Below are 15,522 nucleotides of genomic sequence, written 5' to 3'. Positions count from 1 at the left end.
GAATCGACATGCATACTCTCACGCTACAACGTCACTAATTTCAAAATTGGTCGGAGTTGAATTTTGCCAAAAGGAGGCTAAAAAAAAATTTTACATTTTTTCGGTCCAGAATTTATCGTCACGTTTTATTTTATCAAAAATCAATCCCTTTGGCGTCCAAACTATAAAATAGCACCACTTCCTATTCGTAATGTGTAGAAGACCTTGGACCTGATACATGTAATTATTCTATATGCATATAAATAGCTTGAATCTCCATTACAAGATTTTCCAAAGAAATAGTTAAAGAATATAATAGAAAAAATATAATATTTATAGGAAGAAAATATACTGTTTTAATTAACTATGCTATGCTTAGATCTATGTAATTCCCGATAACAAAAAAATTATTTTTCTGTACGAACATTTCGAGCATTAGATAAAGTTTCTATAATGCATATTATGCTTCCTTTGATTATGTTCGTTTTAAAAAATTTGCCACCGACAAATTATATTACACACCTAAATAGGAATAGTAGGCGAGGCGGGGGGGTCGTTAACTTTTACTTATATCATTTGAAGGGAGGCGGGATCTTTAAATTTAACAGTGGATGACGACGGCGCTGGAGAGGGGGGGGGGGTCACAAACCCTAACAATTCGATGACATAATCTCTGGACACCACCTTAGTCCTACATCAAATCTTGGGGTGTGCCAAAACATTCTATTAACGCAGTGTCTAACGACATTTGAAATGTTTCGTACGTTAATTTTATTGAAAATCATTTCATGCTATGGACTTGATTTGTAACACAAAACAGGAGTAAATTGTGTTTCACTTATAAACGTTCATAAGCGATTTTTTTTTTTTTTTTATATGATTATTTTACAACTGCAATTGAAAAAATCTCATAACAAAAATGCCATAGCCCACATTCATCAAGATTAATTATATCATTTCAGCTGACATCGAAGCTGTAAGAAATGGACAGTGGCTGGAAGGCAGGCCTTTAATGGTAATCAACTTTTAATGATCGAATGTTGTACGAAATTGTACATCATTCTCCTCCTTGATATAATTAGTGTCTTCTTTTGACTCTGCAATGACTCTTCATAGAGATAATGTATGCGTATTTTATTTCTACATTTTGCCTTTTGGTGACAAAAATGAATTTCGTTCACAACGCTTCGTACAGTCCGCTCTCATAATAGTACCGGTGATGGGGGAGTAGGGAGTATTTTTCTTGGAACTCAGGTACCCCCACCACTGACGCGCGTGCACGCCGTCGGATTTATCGTCTCTCTCTCGTAATAGTGCCGCCGCAGTGGGTAAACTATGACTACTCGTGTATATTTATATTCATTTTCCTTATCATATAAACATGGATTATTTCGATTTTCGAAATTCAATTTCTTTTTCTGAACTTCGTTATTTAACGAAAACTTTTCACACGTATTCCCATTTATTCCACGAAATGTGTTAAAAATACACTTTGATATAGTAAAATCATCAAATGTATATGATCTCTATTTCTTTGAATAAAATCGATTATTATTTTAATGATAATAATCGAAATTTATAATGATATTATTACTATATTATGAATTTTGTGACGAAATAACATTATTAAAAAAATAATGACTATAATTTGAATTTAAAGCAGAGAATTATACGCGATTTAGCCAGCGTTTGGCACTGTTGGGAGAGACGATTATAAAACCCGAAGTGAGCTCGTGGTGGGGGTTACGTTCGAGCGAGAATTAGGGGAACCAGCACTATTAGGAGTGGCACTATTACGAGAGCGGACTGTATCTAACTCTGAGTATTTCAACCTTTTTCCTCAATCTCCATTTTTACGTCTAATGACAATTTTCGAACCTATGGTTGTAAGTAGCATTTCCTTTGGCCCTCTTTCTCCTTACAAGACCCAAGCTTCGCTTATCTCGTTTCACTTTCGTTCTCCCGAAGTCTTTCCCGAACCTTCTGGTATTGTCTTATCAGGTAATGTATGAAGCATAAAGTCTGATGAAAAAAATAGTCATAGAAACAAAGTTAAAAATCACAAAAATTATTAACTCCCAATTTCGAAAGTGAAACTTGAATTCAACTGGCAGGAAATAATCTGTTACCTGAGTTATTTGCAGAAACGCAAAATTTTTCGACCAGTAAATTCTAGAATAGTTGAACGGTTTTGTGTAAAATCTAGTCCACTGATTTGGCTATGTTATACTTGCAATTAGTACTCATTAGATTTTGAACAAAATCGACCGAGCAGCTACGAGTGTCTTTCTTGGTAGAACCAAAATCTTCTCGTCGAAAATTGGTATTTCCCGCGAATAATGGGAGAACAGAAGGTCCCAAGACTGGTCTTTTAGGTCCATCAATTTTTCAACTTCTTTTATTTCTTCTCCCTATTTTTTCTTCTTGCACAATGCTTCTCGCACTTTCTTTTTTTTTTATATAGTTTAAGCTTTATAGCTCTTTCAATACTTTTAATAATCATCTTTGACCATTTCCGTATATTGCTTTTCGTTTACTGGTTCTAGTCTATTTTACCTCAGATTAGTTTTTCTCTGTTACATTTTCTATAATACTCACAATGATAAGTGTGTTACGTTTTGGCCCTACCATTTCGATGTGAAGTCGATTCGGCGCGAGGACCTTTGGGCGTCCGACGTTTTGGCGCGGGAACGTTTCGGCGTAAGGATGTTTCAACGTCCAGACAATGTGACACTACGGTGTTGAATTGTCGTTCCAAAATGTGCACCAAAGTGCGCACGTTTAGGGTTAAATTTCAGGCATCAACACCCACTAAATGTGACGTCCGCCGCAGCGGCATCCGCAGATGGATCTGAAAAAATTTTACCGGTGGCCAAACTTTTTCCACCCGACTTTGGAGGCCTAACTCTTTCTAACGCTGTAGTGATATCACGGCTCGCGTTCATTGGCTGTTCACTAGCTCCGTAACATATATTGTAACGTGGAATTTCGAAAGCACATTACAAGAACCTTCCTGAACCTTAAACGGAACGCAAAATTATCATTTTCGCGAAATTAATTACGATAAATTTCGAAAAGAGCGCCAGAACAGTGGTGACGCATCCGAAGTTCCGTGAAGGGACAGTTCACGTGATATCGGATAAGATTTATTTCAGGCTTTTTATGTCTTTGTGTTGGTCGAGTTTCGGCGGCATCAAGCAAGGAGTTGCTGACGATTTCGAAGAAGTTACGGAGTAGCGGTGTGGCGCGAATTTCGAACAAAGGTTGTCGAGGCCGCAGCAAGAGAGCCAACATAGATCCCCGCAGCTATAGGGAGCCCAAGGCAGAAGAGAATCCTGCTAGTGGTCGACGAGCTGCAGCCTCTCCGCCTTTCCTCTCGCACGTTGCCCATCACAAAATTCCGCGGTGTTCAGGTTCTGTCGGGTGCGCGTCAGATTGCGCAATAAGCAAAATTGATTTGAAATCGATTGTTATCAATTCCTGTAAGACATGACATCACGTAACAGGGGGTGAAAAGAGATCTCACGTTGAGGGAGATCGATAGATTTTGAATCACTGTCGTCTTGGCGTTTCGTGCTGTAAAAAGTTTCGCTAGTTTCCAGTTTTGTTTTAACTTTTTTGCGCAATAGATGATTATTTCTGTTGGACCGAAAAAGCTACAGTCGCGTTGGAGCTTTTCTGTGTTGGCTATATTCGGAGGGTAGGTATTGCTTATTGCGATTGAATTTCGTATTTCGAATATTAGCGGCTTGCTGAGTAACAGTTAGCGTTTCAATTACGATTACGGCAAGTGCGCGAAATTCGTTTGCCAATCTCTGTGCTTGATGACCGAAGCTTGAGCTGCCTGTTAGAGAATTGATTTGATTTCGTTTGCAAAAGATTACGACTGGAGTTATGATTTTGGTGAACCTCTGATTTGCTGTCAATTGCGTACACCCAAAATTCGGTTGTTCTGGGTCGAATCGCGTCTGTACGTTGGGTAGGTCGATTTTCGAATAGTGTCACGGATAGTCATGTGTGAGAGGTCGAAGTAGCGTCTGTGTTGTTTTGATATGACGGTTGATGTTACGAATTACGGATGAGTTTATGATTAAATTCACAGAATTACAAGTTTTGGATGAATTGCGTTTACAACTTGCTAGATTTACGTTATAATTTATATTACGTTGTTGAATTTTGTTACGGTTGCGATTACGATTACTACAATTCGCTATAACGACTACGTTTAGCGTTATGGACTTTGTGATTACGTTTACGATTATGTTTTGAGAATACAAGTTATGGCTACGATTACGCTGTGTTTAAAGGAGTTACGAGTATGATTACGATTTGGTTGGGTTTCGGTTACGGGTTTAGTTTACTAATTTGTTACGATACGGAATTGCGATTACGATTACGTGCGGTTTCAGTAGAGTGTAAGAGTTACGGTTTAGTAGGATTACGAATTAAGGGGGTATTCTAGTGTAGAAATTTGAAAAAATCGATTTTTTTTTTTTTTTTATATTTTCAAAGCTTAACCTTTTAAGAATGTGTCCTTGAAAGGACAAGTCAAAATTTCAATTATTTTCAGAGATATAGCTATTTTAGTGACACGTCTTCAATACTGGCTCGGCTGGAACGAATATTTTAAACGCGTTTTTCTCAAAACTACATTTTTCAAAACGGTTGCCATGATTTCTCAAGTTCTATTGAACCGATTTACTTGAAATTTGGTGAGAATCTTCTCAATACATGTCTCTATCGCACGAACCATTATTATAACGAAATAATAATTTTTACTATTTTTAAAAAATTCAGAAACGTCCAAAAAAGTCAAAAAAAAACGTATTATTTTTTTCGGACAGCCGTAATTTGGCAAAAAAAAATTTTTTTTCGACTTTTTTTTGGTTAGTACGATAGCTGCATTTATGTAGATTAATAATCTTTTTTTTTTTTTTTTCTGATGACCACAAGGGTAGAAATCGTGGCGACGAGGATACTGCCTTTTGTTTTCCCCTTCCACTTCAAGGACGCATAATTCCATGAAAATTTATTTTTTTGTTTTTAAATTCATTTTGTGTGCTCTTAATATATAAATAAATAAATGATAAAAAAATGGATGGTAAAAATATCAATAGCTTTTATTTTATTCACCGTCAAAAAATGCTCGAAATTCGGGCCTCTAGACTAGAATACCCCCTTAAGACGGCCACTCACTATAGAGCCTTCAAAAAATGCATTTTTTTTTTGTATTGCTCAAGTTTATAGTTTAAAACCTGTAGAATACGATGCAGTTAGTGATTTTGGTGAATTCTCAAAAATGACGTATTCAGATCCTTTAACCCGTTGAGGACACACATCGAAAAAATAACGTTGAGGACACACGGGGTCCAGCGCACCCCACGCAGAAAAACAGTTCTCATTTGTGTTTCACGCTATGTATCGACTTAAAACCGGTGCGAAACTTTAATTTTATTCCATTAGACGGTTGGCGATAGTTCGAGGTCGAAGCTTATAAGACATCTGTATATATACACACATATATATTTAATTAATAACCATTATTTATTGCTGAAAAAAAAAAATTCAATTCATGCATAAATACTTACGTTTACAGAAACAATATAACATCAATCAACGATAAAAAAAAAATTGAATTTTTTCAAGATTTTGCCACAGTACGGCCACACGGGGTCTACAGAACCCCAAAAAAAAAACACGTGCGCACTAATATGTCTCTGCAGGATGACTAATGCCAAAGAGACCTTCGTAACGTGTCAAAACTTGTTGTGGAGACTTCAAACAACAACAAATGGTGCTATATATCTAATTCCTAAGGGTCTTTGTAGATTTAAAATTGCATTGAAATTTGTCTGGGGTCCGTTGGACCCCATGTGTCCTCAACGGGTTAAACTCCGATCGGCAACGAATCGAACGACAAGAGAAGCGCAGCTTCATAGTGACAAGAGGCCCGTAAGTCACACAGAAAGAAGATGGATCGGCAAAATTGGTATTACGAGAAATATGAAGGACTGTTATATGGTGCTGAAATAGCTAACTAGTTGGTAAGTTACAGAATCAAACGTGCCGAAAGGTGCCCTTGCCGAAACTTTGAACGTGGTTATCTCTAAACTTTTTTTTTACATACGTTGAAAATTGGTGTACACGATTACTCAGAAACTATTTGACCAATGACGCTCATATTTGGTAAACGCTTTTATGGTACTTATGCCCAATTGATAAGCCTGAGAACGATTAAAATTATCAAAATAAATATCTTTTTGGCTGGGTTAGAATTTGTAATTATTTCCAACAAAATCAACTTTTTTGTTCTAGGGCCATCCCTTTAGTCAATTATCACTATCATTATCAAAAAGCCTTAAAACAAAAAAGTTTATTTCTGTATTATTTTATTTCTATAATATTTTATGTTATCTTTAGTTTACTTTGATTTGTATGATTTTTTTTCATATGATTTCTGTAATTTGATGATCATTTTATGTGTAACTGAATCGTTATAGTTAAACTTCAACAAATCTGTTTCTTTTAGTTCGTTATCATTGCAGGTAGATCGATATCGGATAGAATTAACAGACGGCGTGCATTCATCTTGGGTAGTTGGACGGTAGTGCATAGCCGTGCCCACAGTCTACACTTGGTAAAACGCAGCCTGACGGCTACAGCCCTGCTCTGCAGTTTAACTGTTGATTTAATTAATCAAGATTTATCAGCTTCGGCTTCTGTGTTCAAGTCTGACGAGAGCGGGGCTCTGAATTTCTTGAATCTGTAGTTGGAACGAAGCACTGGTCTTTGCCCGTGTCTTCGATCAGGTAGCAACGATCAAAAACCCTTGTCTCCGGGAGGAAAGTATCGGCTGTATTGCCCTTGTCTATCTATAGGAGCAACGGTGAAAAATCCTTGTCTACGATCAAGACAGCGCCGGTTATTCCCGAGCCAATGAAAGCCTTTAGACTAATCAGGGTGTTTTCGGGTCGACGAGACTGGTCCAACATTTAGCACACCAGAGGAAATCCTATTGATGTTTCTTATTGTTTTCTAATTACAGCACAAATTAGGCAAAGACATTCACAATAACGTAGTGTTCTCACAAGCCCAGGCATCGAGAACAACCGCACATGTTACGATGTATTATAAATTTAATTATGACACCGTTGAATGAAAGAATCCACTGTCAGGTTTTATCCTGAGCCAACAGGGGTTTCTCTAAAACGTACCAGCGCGGAAATAGCTTGCTTCAAAATGATAACTCCGAAACGTCCTGGTGTCAAAACGTTCTCTCGCCGAAAAGTCCTGCCACTAAAATGGTGTCACCGAGACAGCAGTGCCAAAACGGCCTGCCTCCAATAAGGATGTTCAGCTGTGCAGCCAGTCAGATAAGCGATATTTAGGGCCTCATATCGGAATAATTCGATAATTATTGAACAAATATGCATCATGTTTGTAACGAGATACACGATAATGATCTTGATGGTTAGGACTGCAGTTTGGCATGTCATCGAGAAATGAATAAATTAAAACACCAAAAAATGGCCATTTTTTCGTACCGCGAATACTTTGAGCGCTAGTACTATGAGATCGGGTATAGACAGAGCAAAAATGCCCAGAATTAATCTCGTAAAGAGCAAAATTAAAAAAAAAAATAGTCACTAACGACACCTTTATGTCTTCAATAGTGTGGCTGCGAGAGCGGTCCGAAAAGAAAACCTCGAAAACGCTGGGATTTACGAAATCCCCGAAAATCAGCTTTAATTGTAAGATTCATTTTGAGTGTGTCAATGTTAATGAAAAAAATCATGAACATTTTTGTGTGATAGAACATATGAAAGAAAAGAGTTTTTTAATTTAGTAAAACAACTTTCTTAGTTTTGATGAAAAATTTGCGCGAGAGTTTTTTGATTTGTTTACTATCAAATAGTGGCGATCCATTTACATGTGTGCTAAACATCAGAAGATCGAATTTCTGAGGCATTTCTAAAATAAAAGTGATTGCAAACCATCGAGCGTGTTTTGATTATTAGATCAAAAGTTACAGCAGCTCTGCGGAAAAATGTTATACAAAAAAGGACAACAAATGGTCGGCTTATTTCGAAATCTTGAAATAAAAACTTTATGAGGTATCAAACCTCTTTTTCCGTACGTTTTATTGCACCGTAAATATTTGCGATTTTTTTCGTCAACATTGACGGATTCAAATCAGTTTAACACCGAGTACTGTTTTTTTCGAATAGTTCTCACGGCTAAACTGTTGAAAATAGGTAAGTGTCGTTACGGACTGTCTTGTTTGAAAATTTTGTGCTCTACTAAACTGATTCTTCACATTTTTGTTCTACCGGTAGTTGTTCTGGTAGCGTTTGCGCTCATGATATCCGCAGTGTGAACAAATTGCCGTATTCGGTACTATTTTTTTTTTTTTTTTGAAGGAGTGTAAATTCGAAAATTTGGTGATTTCGAAAAATTAACGACGGAGCCAGGAATCGAACCTGGCGTCTAAAGATGCTTGAACAGAGCCTTACTCCTCTAGACCACCTAGCCGCCCTGACTGTGTTAATTTTTCGAAATCACCAAATTTTCATCATTAATTCAAAATCATTAATTAGACGGCTTCGCTTGTCTTACGTGGCTTCCCATCACGAAGCAAGGATTCAAAAGGGTAAACACACCATCTACACATTAAAGTCCTATATATACACGGTGCTTGAAGAGACGAAATTTTTTATACATAATTTTTTTTTCTTTAAACATGCCAACCTATAGTACCAACAACTGCAATCTTTATCATGTACGTCGTTCTGAACATGATCCATATTCTTTCATGAACTACAGAATTATTTTAATTCAAACTGTTCATTACCCTGGCCCGTAATTCGAATCTTTCGGCTCTCGCTTTTCTTGTAAAACTTGTTTAGTAGTTTTTTTCAGATTTTCCGCCCATGTTTATTTCATATCCCCTCCTCCACACTTTTCTTTTCAATGGGGCTTGTATTATAACTTTATATACTTCCGTACACAGGGTACTTGTGTAGTCTATAATTATTGTACATTTTTGTCCAAGATACGTGGAATTTCTTCATTATCTTTCCAATTACCATTGAGAATATTCAAACACCGTTCTTTAACTAGCCTTATCAAGAGATCCCCGTTTCTGTAACTTACTTTATCTCTGGACACTTTTTGCTTTTCCTTGCATCAACTCTCCGTTGCAAGATCTTTCCTTTTATTTTTCCGGTCGGGTTAAAATCATCTTTTATAATTAGTATCTCTTTTTCAATGTCATTTACTTTGACCTTAACCTCTTTCCGTACCATATTAGTTATATTATACGTAATTATACAGTAAATATTCTCCAGCCCCTTTCGCTAAGTCTGATTTTCTGTTTGACTTATTAAGGGTTCTCACTTTTTTCTTTTTTATCAACCTATATCTGACTGTTTAACGTCTTTTCTATTGCATTTCCCTTTTTTCTCACGCCGATTAGCACTGATATTCATATAATCCGGGCAAATTTGTTTTATTGGTTATTCTGTTTACTTGTTCTAATGTACTGTTTGTGTTATCCATCTTCCATCAAACCTGAATTTTGCGTACTCACCGTAATAAGAATGTGGTGTGCCTGCTATCCATATTTAATGAAATATAATTTTGACGTAGTTTTCCGTTCCAACTTTCAGTCTTTTCTTCTACCCAAATAATTTTTGCCCCTACTCCTCTTTTCCTTGTATTTTATGTGTTCTACATCGCTACCATCGTTTCCACAAGAATATCTTTCCTTTTTTTAGTTGCCTTAATTCCAACGAGTCGTGATCGTCTTACAAACAAATTATTTCGCTTCCTTTTTTCTCGTTAATTTTGAATTTTGAATTCATTTGCTCTAGCCCTTTTCCAAGATCCTGCATTCGTTGTATTTATATTTAACTGATGTATTTTCTTCTTCAAATGCCCAATTTTCTATCCTAGCCTAGCTTTCACACCCCTAGCCCCGTCATTTTTGATTTGTTTTTTCATGCTTCTGAATCTCACGACACTTTTTCCTTTTTACTTTCCTATTATTCTCCCTCTTTTTACCTCTTGTTTGGCCACTATCCCATCATTTGTATTTTCCTTGCTTTCAGAAAATTCATTCTGTAATTTTTTTTTTTTTATCCATTACGATTAATTTTAGTGGCTCCATTATACTCTACTTCGTTATCCTTTAATGATTTGCCTTTTGTATTCCTACCGTCCTCAAATTTGCAATAATGGACTTTTCTTTGTCTTTGCGAACTCTTAGAAATTTACGATTAATCCTTAACAGCGCTGCAGTTTTTTCTGTCATTTGAGAGTTTTCAATTTTTCAAAGCTCTTCTTCCAAACATCTGGACAATTATTTCCTGCTTCTTATATTCTTTAGCGGCCCCATCGCGTATGAAAGTAATCCTATTCAATTTGATTAGTCACCACTGTCGCAAAAGAAGACACCGCATAGTTGAGTCGAATTCATTAGATATATATGAAATGATTCTTGTTTAAACGCTCATGTCTCTCTTGAAAAAGAGTATTGAATCATGTAGATTCCAAATTTTTTTCCAGTGTTACATGTACTGCCTTTGGGAGCAGTTTGGCTTGGTGGATGACAAACGAGAACTCAGCTTGAACGGAATGCTAACTTTTTTCCAACGAATGCCAGCGTATCGGGCAGAAGTTCAAAGAGCTATCCGCGAGTGCAAGAGGATCGGTAAATACTTTGGTATCTTGGGTGTCGTTATTTCTCTGTTTTTCTTTTACAATTATCACAGCTCGGCAACTTGTTGAATTTTGTGTAAATAAATTGTTTCAGCCGGTGGTGACAATTGTCAGTATGCCTACACATTCAACAAATGCTATGCGGAAAGATCTCCAAGGGTAAGTTTGAATCAATTTGAAGCAATTCAATGCAATTCATATCCCGGGAAAAAGCAATTACAGCGCAAATTATACAACTTTCGCGTTGTTCGTACGAGATAATGTGTAATGGTTACGGTTATGCCTGTGAAAATAGGTAACCGAATTTTTTTCAGTATTCGGGGTGCCATGGTAACCTACCAGGTTGTTCATAGGGGATGAGTATGTTGTAGCTCCGTCACACATTCAACAAAGAGACGCTAAAGTTATTCTAACTATTCGGAAGTGACGTCAATATTTAAAATACGGGTGCACTACGTTTCGGCGCAGGACTTTTTGGTGCGGCCATATTGGTGCGAGGACATTTTGGTGCACGGCTTTTGGGCATGGCGGCGTTTCGGCGTGCAGATGTCTTGGCGCGAAGACATTTCAACGCGACGAAATTTTTTAGCGCGGAATCGTTTTGGCATGATATAATCAGAATTATATTGACGCTGAAGTTAGCCGCAGGATTCAGACGTAAAATGCTGAAATCCAGACACGAATAGAGGCCTGGGGCCCCCGACCTAAAATTTTCAACTCTCACGTTCTAGCATACGTAAAGTAGTGTCAATACTCGAATAGATATAGAAATTGGTGAAAATATACGGAAGACATTTACGAGCTCCCGGGAAACAACGACTATTTAGCGGTCTTCGAGTATCAGAAGTACTAAACACAGCTGTTCACAGGCATATTCTTGCGTTCCCTGATGAAACTTATACAATTATTTTCGGGGTAAAAAAAGTAACATTTCCGAATTTTTAACATTTTTTACAATTTTTCGAGTTATTTGCCACATCTCTTAACTTAGACAATTTCACTTTTTTGTCGATTCGAGAGAATTTACCATGTTTTTCGGGCTTGAAACTTCGCGGTCCCTGATAAAACTCGTACCGCTGTTACGCTCCAACGTACCGTACCTTCTTCGAATTTCTATTTCACTTAATACAAGCAAGCATATTTCTCTAGTAAAGTCATGTACAGTTCCGAATATTAGGGTTTATAAACGATCAGATTAGCCAGCACCAAGAACCAAACTGAGAAACCCTGAGCTAGGTATAAGCGGCTCCACCTGAAAGTCTCTCTCTTAATAAGCCAAATTTTTCATCAATAATTAAGACAAACCGCCGATACTATATACACTAAATTAAATTAGGATACCTAGGATGTGTGGAAATAACAATGAGACATCTTTCGTTAATACTCTAATTATACAATTGTCAATAACGAGAAGCCTTAGAGCACACAAGTCGTGCTCCGGCGTAGGACTCGAACTGTGGATCACCACCAGGGAACAGTCTCAGTACTAATGCAAGGAGAGTTCTGGGTCCAGATTCCTACTACCGACACTTAGCGATATCATACCCAGACTCAAACCTATCTCCACGATGACGTCACCGCTATCGACTCTTGCTGTACCGACCCGAAGGCCAAAATTGCGCGGCTATACCAGCAATTTTATCTACCGAAGGTTAAAACCAAGCTGTCTTACCAACAATTTTATCAACCGAAGGTGAAAATCATGCTGGGTTATCAACAATATCATTCTCATCCCCTACCGATAATCGAAGTATAGAAGAGACGCAAATCCTTCTCTCTGGAACGTTCATCGTGCAATCAACCTGCCAATCTGAGAAATGTTCTACAATGAACTACACCACATTCTTGTCCTTGTCTTGATATTCTGTACCTTATGATTAGTTGTGAAAACTGTTGGCTTCGAAGTGATATGAAACACCCTACATTCCACGATTAATCGTTCCGTGAATTGTTTTCGTCAACCCGGATGCCGGTGTGATATCAAATACTTTAAATGATAGTTAGAACTGAAAATTTTAGCGTCAGTCTGAAGCTGTTCTTCCTACACATGAAAAGTACTTCCCAACAACGTGATGTTAAAAAACGACTGGAACTTTTGATAAAGAATAGTGAAGAGGTGAAACATCTATTCAACTTCTGATTGAGTTTTAAATCTAAGAAATATTGATGAGAGTGTTATTCTGAACATCAACGAGAAAATATGATGATTGTCAAGCTGCGTTTGAACGTCGCAATTGTAATGTAAACTATTCAATGAAGCTGGAGTGGGCTCAGTCGAGGACAGAGCGCGAGGTTGACTAGCAGCTGAGGTAGTATACAGTCAATAGGATGCAAGGTCGGAACATACGCATTGACACACACACAGACACATACGATTTGCCCTCTAAAAATGATTCTCACAATGGCAAACAATCATTCAAGTTTCAACTTGTTAAACGTATATGAGAAGAAGAAAGCTAAAGGTGAAATCCGAGAAATGTTTAAAATTGATAAACATTGTAGAACCTGCGTACTAAATCTTGGGTAAGTCACCGTCAATGTTTGAAAATAGATTAAATTTGAAAATAGATTAAATTTGGAACTCAAAGTATCCGGTCTCTGGAAAAAAAATTTACGAAAGGCATCGGAGAAAAAACAAGAATTATCACAACGATCAGACTCTGCTGGCGACAAAATTGAAATGGCTTCAAAAAACAAGTGAAAGTACGCGCAAGCAAAAAGGAAGCAATCGAGTAAACTGGAAAGAATTGAAGTCTGCTTTGAATGCAAGAATTCGAACTGGATCCATTGTCCATTTAAAATACAAAGACGTGGAGAGTCTTCTAAACGAAGCAAACAAGACTATTACTGTGACAAGACTGAAAAACGCTTCGCAAAGAGAAGCCTGAAAGTAATTGTTATCCACACTTGTAAATGCAACGTAAGAAAAGATGATCACATGATTAAAAAAATCAAATCAAGTTGACTATAGTCATTACACTTACGCGAACTATACTTATCTCGGAGCAACATAACCGCACTAAATGGCACTAAACAAGGTAGCATCGTAGTTGGGTATGAAGTGTTAATAAACGAAACTTTTTGCCAATAAAATAAACAATGAGTAAAATGTGTTTGATTGGCCGATACTATTTTAATGCTATTCACAACATAAAGAAAGCAAAAGCCAGAATGTTACGAAAACAGTCCAGACTCACCTAGCATATAAATATAAAGTAAAGCATATTGCATACTCTAATAACGTATACTTTTGTCACAAGTATATTTTTATTTGTCGATAGTAAAGTAAATTAATTTTTCTGATCAAAACTTTATTTTCATTTGCCACATTATTTATTTTGTGCCACAGCCCACAGAGTATCACCAAAAAAAGTAAATCCACATTGCAGCTAGCTCCTAATTTACGTGACACCGGTTGCATGTTACTCGTATTATAACAAATTTTACGATGGTCATGCATAAATTTGTGTGCTTCGTAATAAGAAACTTTTTTTTACAACAATCGTAAAAATGGATGAGTAGCAGTCGATATATTTATATTTTCCCGCTAGCCGGAAAACAGCGGATCCACACTGTTAATAGCGCCACCTTAGTTCCCGAAAAATGGGACAAATTTCTGTTAGTAAAATATGGCGGAGATTTGTGTCCTTCTACTCCATATGTTGACAGTCGCTGCATCTTACTGCCCAAATTTGTTACCTATCGTTGAGAACCCTTCGGCAAAGGCACACGCAGGGTGCCTCCCGACCAAAGTTTTTCGGCTGAAGAGTAACGGTATTACCGCAAGTCAGAGTCGTTTCCACCGTTCGCGTCGTATTGGCAGTGTACATCTGCCTACGATATGACTATGATCCTAACTGACAGGAATCTGGCATCGAGTCTCAAAGATACTCTCTACGGCGATAACAACCACTGGGATGGTAGTACTTGAAGATTGGTCTGGCGCCTAGCCGGGAGGTAGTAAAGTGCGCTCCTCGCGTATCCATGTATGCCGTCTCCACGGCATCCGGAAAAGCGGTCGGCTGGCTCCATCTGGAAAAGTGATCACTCATCTGTCGAAAGGATTTTACATCCTGTACGCTGACAGTCGAAGTTGTAAGAGAGGGTCAGATAGACGGTAAATCCTAGCCCAGACGCATTCTGAGGCACAACAGGGGCAGCCACATCAGGCAGTCGGCAGATGAGGTAATCGGGAGAATAGTTCATAGTGATCAGTAGATGATGGTCTTTTAGTAGTAGGAATCATTATCGTCCTGGTACTGTGTTTGCTTGCACTGAAATGCGAAATACACAGTTTAAAAAAAAAAAATTAGTTTCTAGTAGTTTGTCGGCTAACTTGTATAGAGTTTGCTTGCAGTACCCGTCCAGGGACGCGTTTTCCGGCATTTCCCTGCAATTGAGTGCCGTTGTGCCGAGTCGTTCTAAAACACCACGTTACACATCGTATATACTTGCAAATTTTAAACTAATATTACTGGTAAGATATTGTTTAAGTATGAAATCATCTTTCAGGGGGGGAAAAAGCGTCGTCTGAATTTAAATATGATGGTACTTCGGGAAAGCTCGACGCTGACATTTTGGAGCATTATGAAGTAAGAGATCAAAGATTGTAAAAAATTGTGTGTTGTGATGATTGGATGACATGTAAGTACACACGTTGAAAATCAGAATAACAACATGCGTTTGTTGTAGACAAGGCCCCTATCAGGACAAAAACATGACGCGATGTACGATGCGAAATTTTCTCGATATTCTCCGAAAAGCAAAATTATCTCCTGCTTCTCCAAAACAAGTATTAATTTCCCCAGGGAAAGTAATAAAGCT

At 37.5% G+C, this 15,522-nt stretch overlaps 1 protein-coding gene and 1 long non-coding RNA gene across 4 annotated transcripts in view; one reads left to right on the top strand and one right to left on the bottom strand.

The window, feature by feature from the left end:
* LOC124180612 (pheromone-binding protein-related protein 6-like) overlaps positions 1-15,522 on the top strand; it is a 50,171-nt gene that overhangs the window by 17,617 nt on the left and 17,032 nt on the right. For 2 of the 3 annotated variants that reach the window (XM_046566368.1, XM_046566349.1), the window contains exons 3-5: positions 942-994; positions 10,546-10,702; positions 10,793-10,857. In XM_046566368.1, the coding sequence (XP_046422324.1) occupies positions 942-994; positions 10,546-10,702; positions 10,793-10,857 (275 nt within the window). The remainder of the gene's footprint in view (positions 1-941; positions 995-10,545; positions 10,703-10,792; positions 10,858-15,522) is intronic. The other variant, XM_046566359.1, reaches the window with a different exon arrangement.
* LOC124180645 overlaps positions 5,499-15,522 on the bottom strand; it is a 32,603-nt gene continuing 22,579 nt past the window's right edge. Inside the window, exons 3-4 of the long non-coding RNA XR_006870300.1 lie at positions 6,756-6,761; positions 5,499-5,871 (exon numbers count right to left, since the gene is read on the bottom strand). This is a non-coding gene — a long non-coding RNA (uncharacterized LOC124180645). The remainder of the gene's footprint in view (positions 5,872-6,755; positions 6,762-15,522) is intronic.

The sequence above is a fragment of the Neodiprion fabricii genome, chromosome 1 (assembly GCF_021155785.1).
Source record: "Neodiprion fabricii isolate iyNeoFabr1 chromosome 1, iyNeoFabr1.1, whole genome shotgun sequence".
Classification (NCBI taxonomy): Eukaryota; Metazoa; Arthropoda; class Insecta; order Hymenoptera; family Diprionidae; genus Neodiprion; species Neodiprion fabricii.
The sequence above is the reverse complement of the archived record's forward strand: the minus strand, read 5'-3'. Positions and strand labels throughout refer to the sequence as shown.